The sequence below is a fragment of the Leucopleurus acutus genome (genome assembly GCF_964270905.1).
Source record: "Leucopleurus acutus genome assembly, chromosome: 4".
NCBI classification, from domain to species: Eukaryota; Metazoa; Chordata; class Mammalia; order Artiodactyla; family Delphinidae; genus Leucopleurus; species Leucopleurus acutus.
The window spans coordinates 145469064-145486818 of NC_139146.1; the positions used below are offsets into that span (position 1 = coordinate 145469064).

The window sequence follows — 17755 nt, forward strand, 5'->3', positions numbered from 1 at the left end:
ATTAGAATCATTGATGCCAACCATCAAGAACAAGGAGAAAGTTATCAGCTCAGTTGCTTCCGTTCACAGATAGTTGGTTTACTGGGTTATTATTAAGCAGACGGTTTCTTTTTTCATTTCCTGGGCAATTTTGTTATTGAGAATGAAGTCTTGTCTGATTGTATGCCCCAATTGCTTTTTCAGCTTATTTAGTTGTGAAAGAGAAGATAAAAAAGAGAAGTTTCGACAGAGCCAGGCTGTTAGTGTCAGACCTTAGAAAATCAGTAGTCCTTATTTCTTTCTGAGGAGGTAAGGATCTAAGGGCTTAAGACTGGAAGGGCAAACTGAACAATACGTTTTCTGAATATGACAAGTTTTTGCATTCTGGTTATTCAGACGAAGAAATATCAACTTGATCTTATATAGAAGATGAGTGTCATAGGTGCAAAAAAAAAAAGGAAGTGGACATCTGCCTGTACATTTGTGCCTCTGGAGATAAAGTAATGAAAAAAGTGAGAGGAAACAGCACCATTCATAAACATTACAATGATCAAGGGTCTATACAAAGTAATGTGCATTGCAATTAATTAACATGACAAATGTCATAAGCTATTCACTGTGAATGTGTGTTTACATTAACTCTTTCTTCTTCTAATGTAATCATGTTATCTTCCCTCTTAAATGAAGTATACACATTTGATAAGCTGTATTGCACTCTTACACTTAAGTCTTGCCAGAACCAGTATCCTCACTGTTAATTACCGATGGTGTTTATTTTTCAAATAAATTATAAACAATATTTTAAAAATACAGATACCAAGAGATACCCAAGGTCAATAACAGAGGTTAAATAATATAACAATGTTATATTATTTCCTCTTTGAAGGAAAACTCTAATAGAAAATTAAAAAATAAGAACTCAGCTATAAAAATTAAATCCATTTTAAGCAATTTTCTCAGATTTTTAAATCTTGTTATCACAATTTTTTCCTGCAAATAAAGGGGCAGTACTTTGATTACCCTTTCCTTATAATTAATCATGAAGGAATCTTATGAAATTTTCTGTCCACAACACAGCATGGTACTAAGTTTCAACTATTAGGATGCTCAAAGTTTGATACCAGGAACAACTGTTAATAAGCAGTTCCTAACAGTGCCTTTTGAGTTTTCTTTCAAAGCTAGGTAAATCCACTCGTGCTTGTAGACCTTTCTTTAAACAGACTTTGAACACTCTTATGCACTAAGTGAAATTCCAGTTTGTTCTTTATAAGGAAATATTAGGATAGGATATTCTCATTCTCACCACCCCCTACCCTCCTACCCAGCCACCAGGTAATTACTAGAGGGACTAGGAGGGATGGTGCGATTGGCAATGAACGAAGAGTGAGACTTGATGTTAAAAGTACCTGATGAATCAAACTTCATCTGAATTAGACTATGAAGACCCCGAAGGTAAACCTAGACGAAACATGATGGATGAGTGAGCTGTACCCAAAAATCCAGAGCAAATCTTTTGATGATTTCTCAATAATATGCAATAATCTGGCCTTTTCTGACCTCTCCTGCACCACTGCCTCCAACTCGCTTGTTCTTAGCAACCTAGCTTTATTTTGTTTCACCCTCTGACTGATTTCTTTAAGTGTGTAGATGAGATAGTTGTGGGAGCGTCCTTTGATGTCTCTTTATCTTTCTCCATCTAGTTAACTTCCTCTCGTATTCAATTCATGGGTCACAAGCTGGGTGAATTCTATCCTGACAACTTCTCAGGATTCTCCCCACTCCCAGTCTAGGTGGGCAGTCCTCATTTTATCTCCCATACCACTTGGCGCATACCCCTATCGAAGCATATCATAATGCTAAGACTTTTTAAACTCTGCTTTTCACACTAGAATATGGGCGCTTTCTGGACAAGGGCTCATATTGTTTCCCCTTTGTACTTTTGTTTCCCTTATTTTTTATTTCCTTTTGACTTAGCCTAGAGCCTAGCATATATTTGGTTTTTCATACACTGTTGTCAAGGAAAAGAAGTCAAAGAAAGCCAAGTTTAACATCAGGTAGGTTTAACAGAAGTCAAGATAAGAGAGACCTGCCAACCTAGCTTCCATCCAAACCTGACACTTCTTGTGGCACAGTCTCCTTTGCACACCATAAAGCACGCGCTTTAGCATCCATGACAGGCTTAAAGCTGAGTGCCTTGTACTCGGTATGTGACAGGTGTTTTCAACAAATGACTACCTCTACTCATTTCCCCACTACCTAAACTGCAGGATCAAAAGGGAGTGATGACATTCTCTGAGTTTTCTATTACCCCTTCTTTTACTTCTTTCTCAGGTATGTACCTATTCTCTTTTGAGGTTCGTGTTCGTTTCTATGCCACACGTCACAGCCCCTTTCTGCCAGCACCTACTGACCTCTTGGTCACTCTTTATTCACGACTCCTCCCTCACAGTGATCCCAAACTGCCTCCTTATATTTAAAAAAGGTCACTTCAATTTCTACACAGATGACCTTCACTTCTACTCTGGCCATGACCAACACAAATGACTATTTACTAGACCCAAATGAACAACTCCTCTAACATCTTAAACTCCAGTATCCCACCAGTCGACCAATCATTTTTCTCTACCTACTGTTACTACACTTGTTTTCTGACTTCACTGACCATGGGCACCAACCTCCTCTACATGCCAACCTTTCGATATCTGACACCTCCTTTGTCTTGCCCTGAAACATCCTCTTTCCTTCAGTTGTTTACCATCTGGTATTACTTCTAGGCTGCTCATCATCTCCGCATTCTTCCTCTGTCCTTCTCTTATTTTTCAGTGTTTCTGTCGAAAGTTTAGTACCCAGAACTAACACATTACTGCAGATGTGAGCTGACTAGGAGAAAGTAGTACAAGACGCTGTCTCTCTTGATCTTAGCAAAATGCTTCTGACATAGAGACCAAGATTACATTAGAGTGGCTTGGAGCAAATATGACTTCTGCTATACTCAAGTCAAGTTTGCCTTCGTCTTAACAGCCTTAAACTGTCAAACCAGTTCTCATCCATCTAGACTGTCTGTAATCGACTTTGAACCTATACTTTATCTCTGTCATATTTCAATTTTTAGGCATATTACTCAGTGAATATTAACAACTTGAATCTTGATGATGTAACACAATGTAAGCTTTCTCTCCTAGCTTTATGTCATTTACAAATCTGAGAGGCATACTTCATTCATTTTCATTTGTGTAGTTATAAACATTTTGAAAATATTAGGTCCAAGGACAGACTCTTTGGGTGACCACAGAGAATTCCTTGCACTTCAAGAGTAGAATATTTATCAGCATGGTTTGAATATTCCTCTAGTTCCATACTTCTTAAATTGAGGGTAAGAGAAGCTCTGGTGAAAAGTTGTAGGTATTAAAGATACTCAAAGCTACAGAATACATCTGGGGCATGTTCTATGCTTATCAATTTTGCTTATCAATTTGGAGAGAAAACAAAGTAATTTAACTGATAAATTATTTGAAATATTACTTTTAATTTCAAAGAAACTCATATGTTTTATAACTTTTAAAGATAATAAAGAAACTTTAATACATTTTGAACTTTTAAAAAAATCTGAAGCCAGAGTGTTTACCATCTTCTCTTCTTAGGAGGCTTTGGTGAAAATGTTTGAATGACATCAACTTATTTAGACTTTTTAATGTCTTCCCATAAGGACTTCATAAGGAAATTTGTCAAACACTGCATTAAAATCAATATACAATAAATAGATTTATGACATTCTCCCAATCTAAAAAAAATATTAAGTAGGACTTAGTCTGGCAGTGCTTGCTCTTAAGGAAGTCCTATTATCTTATTTGAAGTTCCCCAAACCATATATTTAATAATATAGTCTACAATTTATCCAAATATTAATTTTAGTATGTTAAACTCTGGTTGTCAGATCATTTTCCTTCCTTTTGAAAATTGGGACAATTACCAATGTCTTGTACTTGGGTTCTCTTCTCAAGTACTTTTCTAGGTTGCAATATTGTGATCATATCTACTGGTTTATCTACTGCTCTGAGCAATTATTTCTCAGGCCTCATTTTAGAGGAGCAAGGTATACTCTAACCATCTGCAAACCCCTGCTCCTTCTAGACCAGCGGTTTACTTTTCTTTTAATGACTTTAATCTTTCCAATTTGAGGACACTGTTTTCCTAGATGGAGAAAACAGAAGCAAAAGGATTTGAATATTTCTATTTTCCCTCCATTGGCAGCCAAGCTAACATTAGTTTCACCAAGCAGTAAATGGTTCACTTCTTTCTTGCTCCATATATTGCTAAAAACTCTGTTTCTAGCTAAAAGGTATCTTTAACATTTATTTTGCAACTTCAGCTAATCCTGGATTTTAGTCTTTCTGGCACTAATTTAAAGATTGAGAAAACATGTTTTTTGTTCTTTCTGAATCTTACTACCCTTTCTACGTATACTGAAATATGTAACAGCCTGGAGATCTCTACATGGGCTCACTGTACCCTCTTCTCCTCTGTTGTAGTGATTATTGTGATTTTATAGCTAGGTTTCTATTTTTAGAGCTGACTTGAATCATATTTTCATAGCTTTTTTCTTAGTTTGTTTTTTAACTGTACCCTGCTGATAAGATATGTCTGTGATCATTTTTATCTGCACTGTTTTTATGGACTCCAAGTTGAGAGGGCTGCTTTTCCTAGGGAACCTCGGGGCGGGGGGGTACAAATTTTTAATAAGTACTTTTCTTGTTGTTTCCTTTAACTTCAGTGAGATAAAATATGCACCAAGGCAAGCCTCTATATCAAATGCTCTGCTTTTAGTGGGACATTTTAAATTCAAGAGCCCTGCATTTAGACACTTCATTATACAAATCTTCACATATAAAAGTTTCTGTCAGTTTTCCTTTTATATATTAAACATTCAGTCAAATTCTATTACATATACTAGGGACATTAAATGTAATACATGCACAGAGAAAAAGTAATCATCCTGTTTTCTTCTATCTGTGGGTTTGAGGGGAGTATGATGAAGGTATAGGGAAGGAGGAGTGGTGCTTCCAGTACATCCTTAATTCATCAGATAGGTCTGGGAATATAAAGATAAATAAAATATTTGTTCCCTGATTTCAAGGAATTCATTAATTGAATCACAAGGACTGTGCTGTTAGGTGAATGTGCTTTAAAATACTATACAATGACTTTCTGCTTTCCCAATCTGTCCACTTCCTACTACCTCTTTTGACAGGAACAGCCTTTAGTATCTCATGATTTTCTAAATCAACGTTCTTTCGTGTTTTTCTCTATTTAAAATTCTATCATTTCCACATGAATTATATTCATGACCTATTAATATGAAAAGATGGGTCACTGGAAGTATGAAACTTAAACCTTGTTTAGGCTTGAGTAGCTTACTTTGACCCCTGCATTCTTATCAATTATATTCAAATCCACAAATATTTACAAAGGTGCAAAGCACCATGGTAGATATGATGGGAGAAAGAAAAGTAGACAAGTAGTTAATGTGATTTTATGATGCCTGGTTCTGGAGAGAACCTATTCTAAAAGAGCTTAAAATTTAGTAGGAAAGTTCTATGGGCAATGATCCCAGAGCCAGCTGCCTGGTAAATACACATGGCTCATTACAATGGTAATAAGTATGAAGAAATGGTTAGATAAATGGTAATTTATCTAAAAAAATTCAAAGCTGACTAAAAATAGGGAAGCTGTGGAGTTAACTTTCAAACAAAGAAGTAGTTTTGCCAAGTCGACTTATTTATCCAGTATTATTGGGAATGAACTAGTTCTCCTAGGATTATTTTCCTAAGCTTTTCAAACTAAACATCTCTAAGTACTAAAATGTTTTTGATATTAAACATTTTGAAGGAATAGGTTTCTAAAATATATCATTTTTTTAACCTATGAAATTGATCATGACTTTAATCTCTGTTGATATCTCAGCGATACTGTTTAAAAATTAACTAATATACTAGCAATATTCTACAGTGGTACTCTTAGGAACTGCTTTATGATATAGAGTTGTTTTACAGGGAAAGTCCTGCTCTGATAGGATATCTGAATTAGTGTATCTGGTTTTTTGTTGTTGTTGTTGGGTTTTTTTGCGGTACGCGGGCCTCTTACTGTCGTGGCCTCTCCCGTTGTGGAGCACAGGCTCCAGACGCGCAGGCTCAGCGGCCATGGCTCACGGGCCCAGCTGCTCCGCAGCATGTTTGATCTTCCCAGACCGGGGCACGAACCCATGTCCCCTGCATCGGCAGGCGGACTCTCAACCACTGCGCCACCAGGGAAGCCCTAGTGTATCTGTTTGATTTCTCTTTTCCTGTCTCTTGCCTAGCTCGAGTGCTTCTTATGGAGCCCTATTCTTGTTGATGTACCTGCCTTTGTTAAACCTCCATCAGACTGACATATTGAGAACTCCAGTGCAAAGAGAAATAAAACAAAAAAATCTGATAGGATTTTCCTTAAGAAAAAGAAATAGGCTCCAGGTGAGTATTACAAGGGCATTCTTATGAGTAAGCTTCAGGGACTTGGGGTTCTTTATTTTGCTGCTCAGAGATTGTATTCATCTACTTTCAAATTCTTTGTTGTATTCTGAATAGCAAAGGTTTCAGCTATATCCCCTCTGAGTTGGATATAACTTTATAACACTACAGCATTTTTTGGATTTCTAAATTTTTTTTGGTGAAGTTCTTCCAATCGGAAATTAATCTTTAAAAAAGAATAAACTTCTATATCCTTATTATGCCAGAAAAGGCAAGCAAATTGATTAGCTTAATAATTTGGAGTTTGGCATTAAGGAGTATCAATCACAAATTCACCATGGGAAATGCTATCGATTTACTTGCTGAAAAGAAATAAAAAACGTTTACTTATTATATTTTTATTAAACAAGTAGATATTTTGCTGTAATGAGGTCAAAATGACCAAAGACAGATTCTTAGCACTCTCCCCATCAGACTTATGAAATTGCTGGAAGAGGAGAATAGTTCAGAAAATGGAAATGTGTACAATTCTGAGTGCAATGCCACTGGAAAAGCTCTCTCTACAACTGCCCAACAAAACACCCTTGAAGGAATATCCAGGGACTTAGAATATACCTCCATATTCTGAGCAAATGGATCCTTTGGATCACACAACGTTGAAGATATTCGATGGTTGCCACGGAAACATCGCTGACTTATATTCTGGGGGACTGGAAATGTCTGACGAATGATGGTTAACCTTCCAATTGACCTTCTTACAAGTTCCTGTACGTCCACATCATTTATTTCCTATAAGATAAGAAATGGAAGAATAAGAAATGCTTTAATACAGTAACAGAAACACAAAACTATTAATGAGTTGTTATCTGGAAATGCTAAGAGATTCCATTACTGTAATACATTTGGATAATGCTTAGCCCACATCCAAATGAAAGCAACAACACATGTTCATTAAAATAATCGACTCATATGTAGTTGCTGTCTGTGCTTTAAATTATATGCATTTATGTATATAATTTATTAATACCTAAATAATTTCAAATGGAGCAAATGACTTAAACATTTTATTAATAATAAGTTTATAATATGTTGAACACTTCAGAAAAATATGTGTTGTCTAAACATGGGAAAACGTCGCAAATAACTTGCTATTACACTTAATTATTCATTAATGGATTTCAAGGTACTTTGACTACCTAGGAAGATAGTTATAATGTAAGAATAATATATATTGTTTTTAGCAATGAAAAATGAGGTTCTTAAATAAGACAAGTAGAGAGAGAATGAGGAGATATTTTTTTTAAGACTTTTTCCCAATTATGTCTTAGAACTACTGGTGTTAACTCATACATTTCTCTTGGTAAAGAATAGATAAAACAAAGTGCTCTCTAACTGCTGAATGGATAAGTTAGTATGTAATTGTGTTCTTAAGATAAAGATGAAAAATTCTGTTGATTAATGCAGTGTGAACTCCAGTGATGTTTATCCAAATTAATGCTAGTTTGTATATAAGCATGTGCCGAACTCAAAGAAAAGCATTTTCTACTTCTTTCTCCCTGCCACCTCCCAATACCACACTTAAATTTTAAGATTTGACTCAATCATGGATGTAAAAGTAATAAAAATAACATAATATTTTCATAACATACATCTGTTCTAACTGAACATTATTCTAATTGGAATTAGAATAGGACTGATCAGAATAAATTTTAGCTTTAATGTAGTCTTTACTTAGGTAGTTTGTGCTCCATGGTGTCCATTTGGAACCTTTTAAATCAATGAAGCCTTTGTAATTAACATATTATTGGTTTCAACAGATTCTTATGGCATCTGAAGTAAAAAATTTGACACATGATACATTTTGGAATACAGTGAGCATTTCTCAGTTTTGTTTCAAAGAATTATTACAGAATAATGAAAGAGAAAAAGATGATTTACAAGTGTAAATTTTCTTCTTTCCTTACTACGCTAATCACATATTATTCTTTCTTATAGCATATATTAGCTTTAAAATTCATCTTTTATTTATGATCTTTATGAAATATAGATTTCTCTAAAAATAAAATAACACCTGCCATCAGCTATATCCAGTGTAATATCCTGGATTTCCAGTCGATTAATCCTTAATGTACCATAAAAAATTATTTTTCTCAGTTTAAAATGCCATCTTTTTCTTTAATGCATGTCATTTCACTGGCCCCCAAAATTTCTGTCTGGCAAAAAGCAGGTCACTTTTTAAGTCTCTGTCATCTACTCACAAAATAAAATTAAACGGTGTCTGTCAACTTCATTTTAAGCCTGAAATTTAACTAGAAAACTTTCAAAATTAATTATTATTGCTATTCAATGTCTTTACATTTTTAAAAATTTCTTATTGTGCAGATGGGAATTTTCATTTAAAAAGGCAGTGAAAAACTTCTACCACTCTTCGCATAATATTGACTAAGTTGTGTTATATACATGGTCTTTTTTTCTTTAGCGATACTAAGATTTATCAACATTTTGTCAAACAGCACCATTTCTACATGCTCCAACCATGGTGAGCTACAAATCAGCACATTAGAATAAAAACTTACATTTATTAAGACCCTACTATATTTTGGTCAAAATACTAAGTACTTAACCTGTTATCTCATTTTCTGCTAAAAACTACATTCTGATTCAGATACTGTCATTCTCATTTATAAATAAGGAACCAAGGAGATTCCAAGCTCTTCATTCAAAATACCCTTTATTCATAGTATGAATTTATAAATGTCATCAAAAGAGACACTCTCTGAAGTAATTACACAAGAAATCCATTTTTCCTTACAGGAATTATTTAGATTAATATGCATAAGTGATAGGAATTAAAACTATAAAGATATATTATTCCAGCATTTAATAGTCTGATGATTCTATAAGAAATGATAAACTCATCTATCATGAGCCACAGTCTTTAAGAGGACTATTTTTAAACCCACAAAAGAGGATGGTTACCTTTAACAGGTTCTAAAAGCTGAAGTTCACAGGTGTCTTAGTGACTAAGCTATATTTGAGAAAATATCAATTTGAATTGAATATATTTTGCCTATTATTATTTGGGGAAGGGAAAAGAAAGTAATATTCTGTGAGGAAAGAATCTGCCATTCTGAATGAAGCTAACAGACAGTCTATCTCAAAAAATTCACTTGCAGTTTTAGTTTTGACACCTGATCTCAAAATTAGTTTGATAGTGATATGAAAACTTGATCAGACAGCTATTTTATATTTAAAGAACTTTACTTCTGCATTCCAAAAGGTGCATTTCAAGAGTGACAGATGCAATGTCATATAAACACCGGAAGCCAAGTGAATATTTAATCTATCAAGAGATACTTTTAAATGAAAAATAAATCTGTAAATAAACTGCTTTCATTAAAATATGAAACTATTGTATGATCTTTTGGAATCTACATTATTCTAATGTGCTGAATTTTTTAAATGTTAAAATATCTGATTTTTTAAATAATCATATGAAGAACCAGTTCAGTACATACTCTACCAAGCCCCCTGTACTACCCAAATATGTTACTCTTTAGAAAGATACAGAAATTTCCTGAGTTTGAAAGAATTTAAAGAAGGTAAATTATAAAATTATTTGTCCTTTTTGTATTCTTGATTTGAATGAGTACATTTATGAAATAAGGATATTGCAATGAAAAATGAACAAATATGTTTTAGTATACCTAATTTTTCTCAATTTTTTTTCATTAAGAGCAAGGCATACTGTCTTTTACCCCCAAAATAATTTACATGGATAATCAAAAATTATTAAGAATCAAATGAATATATCCGAGGAAAGATTTTTTTCACTTTACTGTGATAGTTTAATGTAGGGCAAACTCTGAACTGTAAGAGCCAAGGAAGAGGAAAGCGAAAATATCTGATAGGGATACAACTCCGCCAGAAACAGCCACTTCCCAGAACAAATCTTTTAGGAGAATCGAATTGCTCCTGAATCCTTGTAGGATATCAGCTTTAGGCTTAAGTTAATAGAATTCTAGGGAAGGAAAGACTCTCAAAATCTATTAGGTTGGTTGCCAATCTATATTATATAAACTATTTCAGAGAAGGGACCCCTTCCTCCTTTTCCCATTCTTTTATCTCTTAACATTGAACAAAGTTCTTGGCTCACAGTGGGTATTCATTAAAGGTTGATAAATGAAAAACTGAATGAATGGCAAGATTTCACCAAAACGTCTTCTAAAGATAGATACCTGAAACTTTGAGTATAGACTTTGCGGTGCTTTAATAACTTTACCCATTCTAAATGAAGCAGATTTTAGTAATGATATTAAGCAGTGTACTATGTGGTATAATTTGAAAAGAGTATGCTTATTGCTGTTGCTGCATTGCTGATATGTTTACATTCTTCATGCTTTAGCAAAGATGATCCTTTAATGCTTCCATAAAGTTTAATATTAACATGAAATAATTACACATATATTATGAAATATGGAACAAAACCAACTGTAGACTATAGCAGCAGGAAGGGGAGCAGAATGGCAGCTTTCTGCTTGACAGATTAGTAGTGAGCAGTTCAATTAATCACTAAACTAAAAAAATATATATATATTCATTATACATATAGGCTTTTCAAATCTCAACAACAACCCCCTTCTCCTTAACTGCAGAACTAAGCAGTCATTAGCAGAGAATAGTAGCTTAAACTATTTAAATAAGAATTCAGGATGCCAAAGGTCAGGTTCGGTATCATCAGGGAATAGAAGGGTGACTATAGCATTATCTTTCTGGCTGCTCTAAACAGTGTATATATCTTCCTACCTGAATTTCTAACTTTTGTAAAACTTAAATAAAGAGCTAGACCATCTCCTTCAGGACCCTGAAGGGATGACAGTACTTATATGGAAAGGCTGTTCTGTGCTGGATCGACTGATTGCAGGGAAAAGATAAATACCATTACCAACTACTAACATATGATTGATTATACCATATGAACTAGAATAGCCTCTCATTATTATAGCACACAATGCAAGCGAAAAAAATATATTGTTCTCAAGTTTTGACATCAATTTGTATGATGATGCACAATGCCAACTTTGATTTATAGTTTCTCTCTGAGAAACTACTGGTGCAATAAGATTAAATAAATGTTTGCAACCCATTTTAAAATTAGCAACAAAATAGTAGCTACACAAACCAAACTAGTGAGATTCACGATTTCCATGTTCAATCAAAATGGGCATGTGCATGTTGTTGGGTTTTGTTGTTGTCATTGCTCCTTTTAGAGTTTATTATCTTCCTAGCAAATTCGAGAAATCCATGTTTCTTATTTTACGGAAACTCAGGTAAATTGTGATTCATCCATTATAAACAGGCCTGTAAATGAAATAAAGGTAGCAAGACTCAAGTTTCTTGAGGCATATTTCAGAGAGAATGAGGTGGCTGAATAGAATCATGTAGAAGTAAGAGTGCTAACCACAGATACGTGGACAGATGCTTTTTCTTAGGGATGAAAATACAGAAAATATGCTTGATCTCTGAGTTTTAACCCAGTTTAGAAAAAAATAATAATAACCAATATAAACGGTGTGGGCTGTGAACGTAAGATTTTTCAAAGGCTAAGTGGTATTGACCTGCCCCACCTAAAATTACAGCTTTGCTCAAGGACTAGCAAGGAGGGCTATGGGTAAAAAAGAGATAAGGGGTTCAGTAATGGTAAAGGTGAAGTTATAGTTATGACCGTTTACAGTAGGAAACTAAAGCGTGAAGGAGGAGAAAAGAATTGAGGTTTTCTATACTGTGTTCTATAATTCTAACATTTCTGAGTTATTTGCCAGTTAGATTGCTTTGTTTTGTGGATGTTTTTATTTTTCTTGCAATATAGTGGCCCATATTATGGAACACTCACTTAAAGACATCATTTGCCCTCCTAATATTTTATGAAATAAAATTTAATGAGAAGTTCAACAAAATGAGTTGTAATGTTTATGAAAGATATAGTAAAAGAGAAGCTATTATTCTTTCCATGATATACATCATCAATGAAATACATGCTACTCAGTCACACTTCCTCTTTATGATATGAAGGAGCGATTTCTTGCACAGCACAAACTGACAAATAAGCAGTAGACAGACAGACACTGGTGTTCTGGGAAGCTCTCTCTACCTCGGTTCACACTTCTAACATCCACGTATAGCTTTAGAAGTTAAGTTGAATATGGAAAAAGAAAATTAATTCAGGGGTCCCTTCTGCAATCTTACCAAAGAATAGAAAGGAATGGGCATTTCCATTTATCAACTATAAGTATTAATTGGTTTGATTAATCCATGTCTCTAAGGAGGCAAGAAGTCACTTTTCCCCCCTAGTCATCAATATTGACGTAAACAAGTAAAATGGCTCCAGTTTGTTTTATATCAGAAAATCTGTGTGGTCTCTTCCCCATCAGAAGGTGGGTGTGAGATAAAAACAAGGAATTAGGAAGATTCTCTATTTCAAAAAATAGTAATCTAGAAAATAATAAGCTAAAGAAAAAAGGTAATAGAATAATAGCTCCTATAAGATTGAAATTCAGATAGCAGAAATTTCAAAACTATAACCTATAAGGAAAATTAACAAAAAAGAAAACAAAGCAACAACAACCAAAGCTTTAGACTAGAAAAGACTTGTTTTAAATCCCATTATCACCTCTTCATAGTTGTGTAATATTTTACAAACTGCTTAATTTATTTGAACCTCAGACTCTGCAGAAAATTAGAGATGAAATTACCTAATTTGAAAAGTTATTAGAAGGTTTGTTAAGTTTCCCTTTTCCCTTTACTCTGTCCTGATGTTTAGTCATTTTAGATTGACTTAAAAACTTCATTGAAAAGTAGATCTCACATATACACATTATCTGTCAGGATCTCAGAAAAACACAGCTTAATTTGACATAAGAAATACACTGACAAATCATGTAGACCTAAAGTTTGTCAGACTGAAAACAGACTTGTAAGATGTTTCCAGTGACTTTAAACTGAACTAAAAAGAATCATCAAGGGAGCTAAAATTCCATCAATGAAGTGTGGTGTAGGAGAAACAACTTGAAACTAAGAAACATTTTTATTTTTCTGTGTAAGGAGAGGCAAGTCATATACCCTCTGTGGACCCCATTCCCTCAACACTTCATAATACTATTTAGTATTCAACAAAATAATATGTGAGAAAGTGATCTGTGAACTTTAATGTGCTCTGATCATTATTGCAGTACCGTTTATTGAGTGTCATTTGTCAGGCACCGTGTTAAGAGCATTAGATAATATTTCACTTACTTTTCATTATGAACTTGTAAAGTAAATGTTATTATACATACCGTGCAAACAAAATAAAACCTGAGGCACAGGATGATTATATTATATATCCATAGTAACACAGCTAACCAATCTCATAGCCAGGATTGAACCTATCTTGCTGACTGCAAAACCAGAATTCTTGCCCAAAATACTACTTCGTTCCTGAGACAAAACTTATTATTCTATAATTCAATATTTGGTATCTGTTGATAAATAGCACATTATTTTTATTCATAAGTAATAGATATGTTGAATACTAGATCTTGTTGATCCATTATTTGTCTCAGACTGATCTACTCATCGCCCTTTCCAACTCTGACTGGCAGGTGCTAATGGAACAACTTATTTCACTAAGCTCTCATGTTGCAATACTGTACTTTTAATCTTATGCACTGTCCTTACAGAAAAAAAAACAAAAAACCAAAAAACTTTCACAAGGAATTTGACAAGTTGGTGAATTGTAAAACAGTTATATTTCTTTATGAAAAGAAAAACAATCTGCTCTTGTTTATTCATATTCATGTGCTGAACTATTTAATCCACTTGTAAGGGGGTGGGGTACAAAAGTTCTAGAAACAACAGTAAAACACAAATGGAACACAAGCCCTCCACTGGGAGGAATTCACTTTGCTTACAAAGAAGAACTGTACTTTTTATAAAGATGATCTCCTGATGTAGGCAGTGTGTGCCAACGGAAAAGACTGAAAGATATTCAGTGGGGAGGACGTTCTCCATTTATTTTGTTCATACAAAGCCCTTTATAATTTTCAAAAACTCCTTATTCTATTTTTACTTAACAGCATCTATTCAGTAAGCTGAAAGTATACTTTGTGTTATGTTTTCTGTTAGAAATTCAAGGCCATAGGAAATGCTGTGACTATACATATGAAAACAGGACCCAGAGTTGACAGTAAGGTTTAGTTGGCTTTACCTCATTTATAATGATCCAGTGACAGTCAAAAGCAACCAAATTCGTCTCCACAACCTGGAATAGAAAACAAGCCAGCCACCAGTCAGCATTAATTGTGAAAAACAAATCAAACTAAATAGATATACTTGGCAAATGGCAAAAATGTATCACAGGTTAGAAAGGTCTTTGTTACTCAATTGAAGATGGAAAACCGCTATACTAAAACATGGTAGAAGCATTTGTGTTCATCTTGTAAGTGCATTGTAGACTTTCTAATTAAGTTTGAAAGTATAATTAATTAAAAACCCAGAAAAACAAAGCTTTCAACTGAAAAATAATATAAATAATAATGTTTAGTGATTCAACCGAGAGTGGAGTTCCAAACACATTTCCTAGTCCAAATAAACTTTGATGAACTTCTATAATCTACCTAATAAATATCTAAGTACATATCTCTCCACAATCTGGCTTTAACTTAACATTCTTATCTGCTACTTCCCTGTGTATACATTTGACATTGTCTTAATAAAGTAAAATGCTCTATGTTCTGAAAAGTTTTGTGTATGTGTTATTGAATTCTATTGTGTATTCTAAGGAGATCCAATCATAAAATTATCTGAATGTAAAGACTAAAAGTAATGGACATTATATTAGCACAAGTTACAGGTGGGTAATTTCAGTAGTTTTGCTAATAATATGAACAGAAAGAAAACTTATGTAAAAGAAAAATAAACTATATATAGGTAGCAATACTGACTGAATAACTTTGGATAAATTGATTCAAAATGATCCTTTGCTTAGGCCAAAAAAGGCAACCCTTGTACAGGTGCATGTCCACGTGTGTGGGGGTGTGTGTGTGTATGTGTGTGTACAGAGGTAGCTTTTGTATCAAAGTTTCCATTCTATCCAATTTTATCGTACATATTCTGAGACATGTTCTTGTGATTCATGTCATGGAACATATAGATATATGTTAGGTTAGACTGTTTTATAAGAGATTACTATGTTATTTTCAGCAATAATACCAAAAGCTTGAGTTTTAAGTGAAGATGCTTTCTAAAAACTAGCAAGGAATTGTTATAAAGTGAGAATTACTTTTGGGCGTTAGTCTCTGTCCTACTGAGAAATGTCCACTGAAAAACGCATTGAACACGAGAAACGCAATAGGAAATACATCTGTGCGATTGAATACTTTCTCAAAGTACATACTTATTTGCAGAATATTTTTTTAAATTTTGGTATAAATTTTATACTATTTCCATATACATCAAATAGATTCTTATGACCTTACTAAGGTGCATAGATAACATATTATCATAGAAGTGAAGACACGTTATCTATTTTTAAGTCATAAAATTATTATCTATTTTTTTATATACACGCATGTTCAACTTTTAGATGAAACAATGTAGAAAATATGACCCATGGCAGTTTTCAGTTTTAGCTAAAAAAAATCACTTTAAACCAGTAATGGCATCCCTTATTTCTAATTTTATAATTATTTTCTTTAATAATCTTAGACAAACCATCAGTAATTTATTAGCAATAAAAAGCGTTAAAAACCAAATGGGGAGATACACCAGAAATACATCTACGCGTGGAACAACTCCTACGGAGCACCTACTGAACGCTGGCAGAAGACCTCAGACCTCCCAAAAGGCAAGGAACCCCCCACGTACCTGGTTAGGGCAAAAGAAAAAACTAAACAGAGACAAAAGAATAGGGACGGGTCCTGCACCAGCGGGAGAGAGCTGTGAAGGAGGAGGGGTGTCCGCACACTGGGAGCCCCTTCGCGGGTAGAGACTTCGGGAGGCGGAGTGGAGGAGCTTGGGAGCCGCGGAGGAGAGCACAGCAACAGGGGTGCGGAGGGCAAAGCGGAGAGATTCCGGCGCAGAGGATCGGGCCGACCGGCACTCACCAGCCGAGAGGCTTGTCTGCTCGCCCGCCGGGGCGGGCGGGACTGGGAGCTGAGGCTCCGGCTTTTGTCGGAGCGCCGGGAGAGGACTGAGGTTGGCGGCGTGAACACAGCCTGCAGGGCGTTGGTGCGCCGCGGCTGGCCGGGAGAGAGTCTGGGGAGGGGTCTGGACCTGCCGAAGAGGCAAGAGACTTTTACGTCCCTCTTTGTTTCCTGGTGCACGAGGAGGGGGGATTGGGAACGCTGCTTCGGAGAGCTCCGGAGACGGGCGCGAGCCGCGGCTAGGAGTGCGGAGCCCAGAGACGGACATGGGACGCTAAGGCCGCTGCTGCCGCCACCAGGAGGCCTGTGTGCGAGCGCAGGTCACTAGCCACACGCCCTTCCGGGGAGCCTGTGCAGCCCGCCGCTGCCGGGGTCCCGGGATCCGGGGACGGCTCCCCCGGGAGAGCGCACGGCGCGCCTCAGGCTGCAGCGTCACGCCGGCCTCTGCCGCTGCAGGCCCGCCCTGCACTCTGTGACCCTCCCTACCCCCCGGCCTGGGTGAGCCAGAGCCTCCGAATCAGCGGCTCCTTTAACCCCGTCCTGTCTGAGCAAAGAACAGACGCCCTCCGGCGACCTACACGCACAAGCGGGGCCAAATCCAAAGCTGAGCCCCTGGGAGCTGTGAGAACAAAGAAGAGAAAGGGAAATCTCTTCCAGCAGCCTCAGGAGCAGCGGATTAAAGCTCCACAATCAACTTGATATACCCTGCATCTGTGGAATACCTGAATAGACAAGGAATCATCCCAAATTAAGGAGCCCTGTGGATGAAAGGCTCTTGGTGCTGCAGCCAGGACTCAGTGCTGTGCCTCTGAGGTGGGAGAGCCAACTTCAGGACACTGGTCCACAAGAGGCCTCCCAGCTCCACATAATATCAAACAGCAAAAATCTCCGAGAGATCTCCATCTCAACGCCAGCACCCAGCTTCACTCAACGACCAGCAAGCTACAGTGCTGGACATCCTATGCCAAACAACTAGCAAGACAGGAACACAACCCCACCCATTAGCAGAGAGGCTGCCCAAAATCATAATAAGTCTACAGACAGCCCAAAACACACCACCAGACGTGGACCTGCCCACCAGAAAGACAAGAT

The 17755-nt window shown here is 36.0% G+C and overlaps 1 protein-coding gene across 3 annotated transcripts in view; it reads right to left on the bottom strand.

Moving 5' to 3' along the window:
- Positions 1–17755, bottom strand: part of GRID2 (glutamate ionotropic receptor delta type subunit 2) — a gene marked incomplete at both ends in the record, with an annotated part of 1370777 nt that overhangs the window by 549642 nt on the left and 803380 nt on the right. For all 3 annotated transcript variants that reach the window (XM_082838450.1, XM_082838451.1, XM_082838449.1), the window contains 2 exons: positions 7098–7271; positions 14728–14781. In XM_082838450.1, the coding sequence (XP_082694576.1) occupies positions 7098–7271; positions 14728–14781 (228 nt within the window). The remainder of the gene's footprint in view (positions 1–7097; positions 7272–14727; positions 14782–17755) is intronic.